Source organism: Procambarus clarkii, chromosome 31 (genome assembly GCF_040958095.1).
Source record: "Procambarus clarkii isolate CNS0578487 chromosome 31, FALCON_Pclarkii_2.0, whole genome shotgun sequence".
Classification (NCBI taxonomy): Eukaryota; Metazoa; Arthropoda; class Malacostraca; order Decapoda; family Cambaridae; genus Procambarus; species Procambarus clarkii.
In genome coordinates, this window is record NC_091180.1 from 15349681 (window position 1) to 15361874 (window position 12194).

The window sequence follows — 12194 nt, forward strand, 5'->3', positions numbered from 1 at the left end:
ATATATTTTCAGCCTCGAGTTCAACTCATTTTTGAGTACACTACTAGGAAATCTTGTACGGGAGTTAACGTTGAAACATGGCTTCCATAACTTTGTTTTAATGCAAAAATTTTCCTACTTTTCTCATCTACTGAACCAAGCCAAATAAGGGTTTAATGTTTCTCTGTATTCTTAATTATCTCCAGACAGATGCCTCTCACCCAATGAAAGTGGGAAGGGATTCAAGTCTTACGATGTAAGAATAAGTAATTTAAATTTAATTGTCATTCAGTGATTTTAAAGTTTCCTTCATGAAGAATAATTATGTAGTGTTTTCCCACATTCAATGTAAGTTGATGTGTGCAGAATCATAATTGGGAGTTTAGTCCATCTTTGAATTGTTTAAAATGTGTTATGTACAAGTTAAGATATTTCCAGTTTTGCAGCATAAAGCTAAATGTTCATTTGCTAATTGAGGTATCTGTAATTGAAAAATAATTATGAAAATTCAAATTGTATACAGGCAGCCCTCGATTTACACGTGTTACAGTATTGTGAAAAACCATGCCAATCTAACAAATGTTTATTGTGAAAATAGGGTTATTTTTCAGAGAACTTGGTCCATTTTTCCACTCCTCAATAAAGCACATACAGTATTTGAACATAATGTTTAATACTCCCTCTTTTCAGCTACAAATTCAGTACGTAGTGAAGTGCAGGGTGTTAGGTACAATAATGCAAGAATGTATAGTAATCCAAAAAGTTTAAGACCTTGCACTGTAACAATTATCACTGTTATAACTACAGCAACTGCTTGCGTACGTCAAGTGTTTTTGCACATCAATATGTAAGTGTTTGTGCATTTAAACCTTTTTTTTTTTATCATCGGCTATCACTACAATATTATCTTAATTAATATTTCTGAAACACTAACACCTCTGCCTTGTGTATTTTCAAAGGATATATTTTTTAAGTACTATTGATTCATTTGCTTTGTTCTTACAAAGGAGTGGGAATCCTTACCAGTAATTTGCTATCGGTGGCATCTGCTGACGGCAGAGGTAATGTTTCATAATATGGCTGCCATGTGGTGACATGAAATAGTGCACTTCCCACTTTCAAATTTGCAGAAAAAGAAATGTGGTGCAGGTGAGAGAGCCCAACATACTGCTGAGAATATAGTAGAGTCAATGATTCTCTGTAATGTTGAAACTTCCCATTTTCTCCAGTATTCACACAAGTCAAAGGCTACCTATTATGGCATACATGTAGAAAAGCTGTGGAAAATTGTTAAACTTAATTATTTTGGTTCTTGGTTTAGGCAAAGGTCATCTAATTATAATAGACAAACAAGAAATTAGTAATGGCTTTCCTTATAATATAACCCAATAAGCCAGTTTTGATTGTAACCTCAGAAAGCTCCTCTCTCATGAAGGTACACAAAATAAAGTTGTTGCTGCTACAATGGATTTATTTTTATTTTTATACTGTATAAACATTTTTGGAGAATTTGAAATTGTTATTACTGAGCCTAATTTGCATGTGTGCTTACTAGTTCAGATTGGTATTTGTCTTTTACAGTAAAAATTAATTGCTTATATTCTCTGATACAGACATTTTGAATCGAGTTGACAATTCTTTATCGTCGTTGAATAATCTTTACCCCTTTAATGGCTTTTAAGATCGTTTTGTTTTAACTACTGTATTGTTACATTTACTGCCTTGATAACTTTGTTCCTTTATTCTCTCATTATCTAGATCCCGTCTTGAGACCTCTAATATCCTTATGTTGTTTTGTCCAGTGTAACTTGCATTTCTTGAATTGAATCCCAGAGTTCCTCAATTTCAGCTTATCAATATTGTGTATCAATATGTATAGTACAGTAGCCTATCAATATTATATTACAGTATTGTGCACTCACCTTCATTGTTTTCTTGCTTGTTGTTCATTTTATTTTCATTAGTGGTTTATACTAGCATAAAAACCCATCTTGCTTATTCCCCCATTTATTCTCATTCTTTGATGGTGTGCTCCAGCTTTTTAATTGTTTCAACTCATAGGAATGTATTAAATTTGCCTCTCGACTTGCAGGAATGCATTAAATTTGCCTTTCAACTTGCAGGAATGCATTAAATTTATCTCGATTCCAGGAAAGTATTTCTAACCCTAAATTGAGAGATGCAATAAGTTTCCATGCAGATGTAGTTGGCTGGCTGAGTGCAGACACAATCTGTGCTGACTGCTCTGAACAAGCACCCATTTAACACTCCTTTTCATTGCTAAATAAATGGTTTTCCTGTCTGTGTTATGCAAAAATTTTCTTGCTTCATCTGTAAAAGCATACTATATGAATGGAAGTGTGCATCGTAGCTAGCAAAAACTTCCAGATATTTTCAATAAAAATGTCCTAAAAGGTAACTGCAACTAATTGGGAGGCTGTAAGTTGAGGGATGCCTGTAACAAATATTTGATTACTATTTATGAATAAATATTAGTTGATTAATAAACTGTACGTATTGACAAATGTTAGATACAGTATTTTTTTTAACACGTTAAACATTATGGTTACACTTACATCAAGGCAAATGGATTTTTTTTAGTAACTTAAATGAGCTCCATAGCCATCTGTTGACCCTGGCATAACTATTCGTGCCGTCAATTCTGTAAACGACTCCTCACGTTTTGAAAGGCCTCGAAGCTTCTCACACAGGCTGGGGGTTAATAGTGTAAAGTAATACAGTAAATAGCTTGATAATAACCTGCAACAAACACAAACATTAGTGTTAAACTGACTTTTTAATTTTAAGTTTCAACCACAGTTGCTCCACATTTCTAATTAAAATTCAAGATTGGAACATTTTGAAACCCCAGTTATATTCCCACTAGTACTGTCCATAGATTTCAGTGAATGTTCTTCTACAGAAAGAGCTTTTTCTTCATTCTTTGATGTCTTGAAAATAATGTAAAGGTTATTCAAACAACTGAATTGGTGAAAATTTTAAGTTGCTCATATACCATTAATTTAGCACAGGAGCCTTGTGTTGACCAGTAAGCAATTTTCTTAATTTGTCAGGATTGAGCCAGTTTGGCATAGCTTAATAATTCAAACTGAATATGGGATAAAAAAAAAAGGGTTTGTGATCGTTTGTGAAAGTTACACACATTAAATGAAAGATTTTTCTGTAGGTCAGTCCATGTAAGAGAACTACAGTTTAATCAGTATTAACAAATAGTTTATTTTCCCATTGATGGCTGTACTGTACTGTATTATAAATAGGGAAAATTAAATTTAGAGAATTTTATTCTATGCTGACATCAAAAACTGTATTACTTGAAGATTTTACTATATGGTTAATTTTTTTACCAATTTGTCTTTGTAATTTAAGATTTACTGTTAAATTTTTTTATATTTGCTGAAGAAAAATATATTAATGCAATAAATTCAGTTAGAATTGGATTCATTTTGAGTATAGATGATTTAATGTTTGTAAAATTTTGCTTAAATTGCCAGGTCCTAATTTTGGAGAAAATTTTAAATGATAGGGAAAAATTTCAGGACGTAATGTTGATGTCACATTTAATGTTTCTTTCCAAGTGCAAGAGACAAGAATTTGAATTTTATAGTTAGTTTTGTTGTACAGCCTTTATAGTTAGTACAGCCTTTCCCCTACCTCCCTATTACTTAATCTCTGAGTTGCCAGAGAGAAGAATCACGTGTCCTGACGTGTGCGTGCTTGTTCTCTCTCTTAAACACCAAATTAAATTAAAAATTTAATATTGAGACCGAGTCTGATGTCCAATACTTGATACATTTTACGTAAATATTATGTTTTATTTGGTATTTGTATAATCACAATAGCTGAACATTCAATTAAGCAAAATATGTTCAGTTTGCCCTTATTTATGGAAGATTGAGTTTGTAATCAATGTACAGTATTGAATAATTTCTGCATTTCTGCTTCACCTAAAAAAAAGTATCTTTTGGTCTTATTTATTTGTCTCTTTAATGTAAAGCTATTAATTGACCTGTAAATCTGAAATACATAATGGTTGTGTGTGTGTTTAAAATATGGGATTTTGTATTTGCTATATACTGTAAATAAAATTGTCATATTAATTAAAGAGTTAAGATGCAGTGATTGTGCTTGTGTGTGTATTGTAAAGTTATTATTAATGAGACATGCAGCAAGCCTTTTTAAACTGAGCAAAACATAATTCTAATGCCGGTATATGATCATAAATTTAAATTGTTCTTTTATGTATTGTTATAGAAAATCTCTTAAAACAAAATGGCAATAAAGGTTTTCATTGGATTATTTAATATTGTTTCCAGCTTTCCATGGCATAGGCTGTTATTTATTGGTTAATTTTTACATGGCGTAGAAACCTGGATAAAAAAATATTAGGCTTATGTTTACTTTGCTTCACACAGTAAATTTGAACACCCTTATGACCAAGCTAATTATATATATTTTTTTTTTTTTAACAGTTTTCACTTGTTGTTCTGAAGAAGTTGGTTATCTATATTGCTATGTGTCCTCTCTAGTATCATTGCCCTCTTTCCTTCATGTGTATAGTCACACTTTTGTGTAATTACCGAAGTATTACAGGATGAAAGCTACACACACGGTGTTCCATCTTCCCAGCACTTTGTCGTATAACACTTTGAAACTATTGACAGTTTGGCCTCCATTTTTTGTGTGTGTAGGGTAGCCATGTAGCCAAAAATTACCATAGGTGCAGGGAGTGTGGGTGTCACAAGGTCTCTAACTTAACCTCAGGTAAAATGCTAGTACACACAGATTTACGAAATGAAATGGAGGAGCATTAAGGGAGTATTGGAATGGTCCCAAGTACTGCATGGAGGACAGTGAGGATTGATGTGAATGCTTGGGAGAAGATTCTTGAGTTATCTAGTTAGTGGATTAGTATACTGTATATAGTCAGTGGGTAATGAGAGGATATACTTTTGTTTTAATGTTTGAGGAATAGATATATATATATATATATATATATATATGGTGACTGAGATGAGCAGCTTACATCTATTTCACAACTTTTAAGAACAAAGACTAAATGTTTAGAATATTTAGACCAAAATTTTTTGTCAGTGGCAGTTAATTTTGAGTGTCAATGCCAATGGCAATCGTGTTTGCATTCGGCCTTGATTAATTTAAGATTTAATGAATAGCTAGTCATATATTCCAAAAATATACAGGGTTGTTTTCTAAAGTGATAATTTTAAGTTTTCAGTTCTTTTTTGCAAGTTGTATAATAAGTGCATAGAAGTTTAAGAAGTGGATAGTTTATTGAAAAGGCAAATGGGGGAAGTGGAAGAAAGATGGGTGGTTGATTAGCAAAGGAGTAGAAAACAAATGAGAGTGCACGATGTGTTAGCAAATGAGGAAGCAGGAAGAAGGTACGGTGTCTTTAGTAGATTCTCATCTTATAGGTTTTGTGCTTGGTGCATTTCCCTCCTAACATTCCAGTATTGTTGTACTTGACCTTGAAACTGTGTATGGAGTCAGCCTCCACCACATCACTGCCTAATGCATTCCATCTGTTAATTACTCTGACACTGAAAATAATCATTAGAAAAAAGCTTTTCTAATGTCCCTGTGGCTCATTTGGGTACTCGGTTTCCAGCTGTTCCCTTGTTTGCATACTACCCGTGTTAAACAGTTTATCTTTATCTATCCTGTCAGTTCCTCTGAAAATTTTGTAGGTAGTGATCATGTCTCCCCTAACTCTTCTGTCTTCCAGTGTCATGAGGTTCAGTTCCAGTAATCTTTCCTCATTTCTCATTCCACTCGGCTCGGGGACTAGCCTGGTGACATACCTCTGAACCTTTTCTAACTTCATTTTGTGTTTGACTAGATGTGGAATCCATGCTGGAGCCACATATTCCAGTATTGGTTTGACATATAAGGTATACAAGGTTCTGAATGATTCCTTGCACAACTTTCTAAAGGCAATTCTTATGTTTGCCAGCCTTGCATATACCACTAATGTTATCCTTTTGATGTAGGCTTCAGAGGCAGGTCTGGTGTGATATCAATCCCTAGATCTTTCTCTTGTCCTGACTCCTGAAGCATTTCCTCTTCCAGTTGGTACCTTGCGTTTAGCCTGCTCCCTATACCTATCTTCATCACTTTGTACTTGCTCGAGTTAAGCTCTAGTAGCCATTTGTTGGACCATTTCTTCAGTCTGCCCAGGTCATCATGTAGCCTCTTGCTGTCCTCCTCTGTCTTAATCCTTCTCATAATTTATGCATCATCAGCAAACATTGAGAGGAATGAGTAATACCTTCAGGAGGAAGATCATTCGCGTATATCAGAAACAGGATAGATCCAAGTACAGAACCCTGCAGCACTCTTCTGGTGACATCACGCCAGTCTGAGGTCTCACCCCTCACAGTAACTCTCATGTGTGTGTATGTGTATATTCAGTTTACGGATATATAAGCATCATTATAGTTTGGATTCAGTGGCCTTCTGGTTTACACATATTTGTACAATATCTAGAAATAATTGTATTATTTTATTATTATATCTATAAAAGGTTACCAATTCAATTGTTCAAATTAGATTTGTTACAACTCTGTACTTTAACATGCTCAGTTTAGTTAAAGTGTTCAGCTCGAAGGCGAGATTTTGATTAATAATTGATGACCTGTGATTAAAGTTTATTTCTGGAAATAACTTATTATATGATGAGTAGACCACTTCAGAGGTTCCTGTTGAATTCTTTTATTCACATATGAAGTACATTTATAAACAACATGCAGTTAGTGCATATGCAAGAAGCAGTTGCATCTAACTACGGTATTACGTATACTCAAATTTGTACATAGATGTATACATTAAATAAATGTACAAGTTCATTACTTTAATTACGTGGTCTTGAAACGAGCTTGTAAGCTGGTGTCTGCAGAGTTTTCAACTCCCCAGTCACTGACCCAATACGTGTGCACTAGTCAGGTTTATGTGCTTACAAATAACTGTTTTAATTTTTCTTGGACTTTTTTGTTTTCCCTGTGTAAAGGTCAAGGATTGAACACAGGAATGCCTTGTAAGAACAAGTGGTCATCTGGGAATCACTTGGTATTGGAGTCTTCAAATGAGTACAATCCTTGTCCTATGCCAACAACCACAAACTGCATTTCAGCCAAGAAGCCAGAAGTCGGCAGTCCCGCTACATCAACCACCGGCATTGGGGACACGGATTACCGTCAGTTCACCTCTCCTCCCAAGAGACAAGCAACTGATGAAAATATTTCCCCACCAAAGGACACGATTATTGATGAGTAAGTAGACATTTATTTTTTATTTTTGTAAATGGGACATTGGTTGACGTAAATGTTTTGTTTGTCAAGAGAACTGACAACAACATTCCATCAACCTGCACTTATTATCTTTTGTATCTTTTTATTTGTATGGTGTATCATTATTTGGAGTGATGTGCATGTTTCTCCATGCTAATTTATTTTATGTATATTGTAAGACCTAGTAAGATTCTTTATCATATGACTGTGGTAGTACTGTTAGTGATCTTTTCTAATCTTGCATGAAATGATTGTTACTTTTGTTTAAAAGAAAATGTTTGGCAGAATGTAAAAAATCTAGTATTGAAAGTTTAATTCTTGATAAAGGGGTTATTCATATCACAATATGTAATAAGAGAGATTACTTCATGGTGAAACAGGGTGGTATAAATTCTTGGATTAAACAAAATAAGTAAAAAGTACTGGGGGATAATACTGGAGGCTGCCTATTAAAATTAAGCATATGTTACTTTAATAACAAACATTCCTTTACTAACACCATTACTGTACTAGAGAAGAGAAAAAATTCCTACGACTGTATGGATATATATTGTATTAGTGTTTGCAAAATGGTTCACAGTACTGTACTGTACGAATGCTCAATATGATGAAGCCAAATAAAGCAGCCGGATCCAGCAAATTCTTTTCAAAACTATTATAGTCAGTAAAAAATTTGAATTACACAGGTATAACAATATAAATATAAATTTTGGCTCTAATGGTGTATGTCATGGGAAACATAAGTCACTGCCCGTGGCAAGGCAGGAGACTTCAGTTAGCTGATGTAGCCGAAAGATGGTCAAAAAGGCGGGTTGTCACATAGTATTGCTTAGGGCTGACAGTGTTGTTGCTGTGGTCAGTCTTGGGAATACAGTAGTTTTCTCTAAATTTACAAAAATCAGCTCCATTAATGGTTATGTTGTACAATATAACAATTTGCCTCTAAAACTAAACCAGGGCACCAAGTTAAAACTTCAGTAATGTTAGAGATTACAAGCTAGTTAATTCATTTAAGAGTGACACCTGATGTTAAATGCTAATTTAGTAAATGGTGGTACATATTGGAAACAAGCTAAAAATACAAAGTATTGTGTGAACACCATAGAGCTAATGAAAGTTAATAACCTGACATGATCACCACATTTAAAGCAATATATATATACTGTATATAAGAATGTAAGAAGTAATTTAATACCTGTACAAGCATTTAAGATATAGAAAAGCCACTACAATCTTGACTGAAAAATAATTTTAACATGTAACTATGGCTTTAAAATTATAGTTTAACAGCTTGTCTCCAGTGATGCAAAGTATGGGCCCTTTGGGTGGCAAGCATACGAGACCAGTTGGCAACTGATATAATCAAGAACAATGCAGATGTACTGCATATTTTTTTTAAATGGAAAATTTCCGTGCCTCAGTGAACAATAATTTTGAAAGCTTGATGAGTAATTACTAATTTTAAAATGTGCACCTTATGTTGTAGCACAATAATTTTATGTAAACAAGCACATTTGGATTTAATTATCTGTTCCTGTTTAAATTTCCTTGTAATGTAAGGAAGGAAAGAATTTTTTGGCAGACATTTAAGACGTATAGGTGTAATAATATCTGCATTGTAAGGGTCTTACAATGTAGATAAAGTAATTATCTTAGTAAAATAACAGACAAACAGGAAATGGTGTAGCAGAAGAGTTTTGGAGGTTTGGCTTTAGACTATATACTTTCTAAAACATTATCTTAGCAAATCATCAAGGAAAGAAGATAAATTTTAATTTATTGCAAACTGTAGTAGCAAGTAAACACATTAATAAAACATTGGTGACAATTGGAGAGAAATGGTCATAAAGAAATCTGGTTCATAAAAGATTTATATGAAACTGATTATGAGGGACTAAAGCAGGACCTAATGCTTGTAAATGAGAGTTGGCAACTTTTAACACAGGGGGTGGTGGGTGTTGCCAGTAGATGGCATGACTCCAATTGCTGGTGAACTGAAACCGTTTACACACTTGTTGAATATATCTTGGCCCTGGGTTGGGGAATAAAAAAAAATCCTAGAACCCCCAATCAGATACAATCTTATTTATAGTGCGGGGATATAATATTCATTATAAATACTTACCATCGCAGGCTTATTAGCCACTTTCAAGGAACTGGACAAAAATTTTAGAACCCAGCAAGTTTTTTCTTCAAAACCAATTTGAAGCAATAAGTAACAGTAAAGATTGCAATTCTTTATACTGTGCTTATTCATTAGTAAAGTATTACTTGCTACATGAGAAATTTCTTCAAGATGCATGTAAATGGCATGATCTACATTGGACATTTTTACCACAGGAAACAGGATCAAAATAAATGGTTTTAACTGGGGTGTTTATTTCCTTTGTATTAAAATGTAAAGGTTCTTTATATTCTAATATTTAAGTTTAATTTCCAAATAGTCATTTTTTTTAATTTTCAACCAGCAAATATGTCGAGGATTTCAGTCTGTGGTACGTACATCAGAATTTGTTAATTTGTTTCCACTCGTCATTCTTTAACGTGTGTGTGTGGAAGGGAGGGGGGGGACACATTATACATTATTTTGGTGTTATCTGTATCAAGGTGATGTATTATCATGCACATTGTGGCACAGAACTTAATTAATAACGATGTTGCAGATGTTAGGTACCAGCACTGGCGCAGATGTTAGGTACCCACACTGGGACTGAACAACAGTGTGGATGTTAGGTACCCACACTGGGACAGAACAACAATATGTATGTTAGGTACCCACACTGGGACTGAACAACAGTGTGGATGTTAGGTACCCACACTGGGACTGAACAACAGTGTGGATGTTAGGTACCCACACTGGGACTGAACAACAGTGTGGATGTTAGGTACCCACACTGGGAAATTGGAGACTCTTTATACAATAAATTTGGGAAATTGTCTTTCCAGAATAATTTACATTTTTAGGTAAAAGTTTGCGAGTTACTTGACTTTATAAGCATTATATCTTGTGTAATCTCTAAAGAAATAATCCATTGCTACCTTTATTGACTCTACCAAAAAAATTAATGAAATAATAACTATTAATGCAATCTAAATATTGGATTGTGCTCTATTTGGTTGGAATGTTGGAAAAGGCTAAAGAAAGTGTTGTGATTGTATTTTAACAAACTGGAATTGTATAATTATAAAGCTATATTACATTCTAGGGATTGAAAGTGCTCAATAACAGCATGAAAACGAATACAGTATGCTAATTTTTTTTTGTTACAGTAATCCTATTTATTTAGTAATGAAGTTGGAATTTACTAAAGTATAATAAGATGTAAAATATATATATATTTTACTCGAGCTAGTGTAACTTGTAAGGGTCAATTCATTTCAGGATTTCACTTTGTGAGAAATAAAGATTTTGAATAATGCTTTTTAGCATTTATGGTATCTAGTATTCATTGTACAATGTTCATTGTACACTGCTTCTCTATTGGGTTGGATTATTCTGTACAGTTTGTCACCATTTGTTGTAAGCAAATGTAGCTAGAGAAGCCCTGTGAACGTGTACTATCTTCCTAAGATCCATCCCCCATTTGTTTTTCTATCCTGCAATTCAGAAGGTTGTAGACATATATTTGAAAATGGATATCTGGCTACAAGGAGTATATAATAAATTATGCCATGGGTTTGATCTTTCATCCTTGGCCTTCATTATATAAGTAAAATAGAAACTGGGAAATGTTCATATGCCAATTATGTGTTGGCCATAAAGTTACCTCGTGGTTTCTTAACTGAACAGAAATCCCATTTTTCTGTCAAAAGTGCAGTATTTTGTTTACAACCGTACAGTAAAGCACACTGGAATGTTCTTATTTTCAAGATTATCGGAATATTTGCTTCGTAAATCTTGCTTTGTACCAGAGGTTTCTTAATAAAATCCTCTTTGAATGCAACTTGTTAAATATGAGTGAAGTTGAGGTGTCTTGAGATTATATGGTCATCTTAAGTTGTGTGTAGGACACTGAATCACAGTGACTTGCATAGTACTACTATTATTTTAGCATACAGTAATTCTTTTCTTTTGATAATTAAAGTACTGTACTTTGACACCCTACTGTAAAGTGTACACAAATTCTCCTGAAACTTGCAATAAAGAACGAATGGTAATGACCAGCATTATAAATGTTGTTTACAAAATAGATTAAGAGCAATGAAGTTAAATCACGTTTAAAGGTATGATGAGGAGAGAATAGGTAAAAACATGGTGTTGATCACCCATGCCCAGTTTCATCCATTGGCAATTTCTTGCCAATGGATGAAATTGAAATAGAAGTATTTGATATTAAATGGGATATTGGTAAACTCTTAAGCAAGTGGAAGAAGTTGCCTAAGAATTATTATTAAAGTAAATACTTTGGTAAGTTGTGGGTTTGAAACTGTTTGATAATTATGTACTTCCTTGATGTTTTAAAGGTAAAACAAACAGATACTAGAATGAAAGTTGTGGGTTGTAATTGGTACCTGCCTCACATTGGCTATTAGGCCTACTGCTGTAGGCCTGATATTCTTTTCTTTGTTATGCTATATTGCATCTTATCACCCATGTATGTTGCATCAGTCTCACAAGATCGCTCACATATGTTAATAATCCACTAGTAGCATTTAATCATCCACATGCGTTACTGTTGCACTAGTCAATCTGTTCACTCACATATGTTAATGCTCCACTAGTCACATCTGTTCACTCACATATGTTTATGCTCCACTAGTCACATCTGTTCACTCACATATGTTAATGCTCCACTAGTCACATCTGTTCACTCACATATGTTAATGCTCCACTAGTCACATCTGTTCACTCACATGTGTTATTGTTGAATTAATCATGTCTGATCACCA

The 12194-nt window shown here is 33.8% G+C and overlaps 1 protein-coding gene across 1 annotated transcript in view; it reads left to right on the forward strand.

Moving 5' to 3' along the window:
- Nucleotides 1-12194, forward strand: part of LOC123758648 (pre-mRNA cleavage complex 2 protein Pcf11) — a 113992-nt gene that overhangs the window by 74481 nt on the left and 27317 nt on the right. The window contains exon 8 of the mRNA XM_045743174.2: nucleotides 7025-7286. Coding sequence (XP_045599130.2) covers nucleotides 7025-7286 — 262 coding nt within the window. The remainder of the gene's footprint in view (nucleotides 1-7024; nucleotides 7287-12194) is intronic.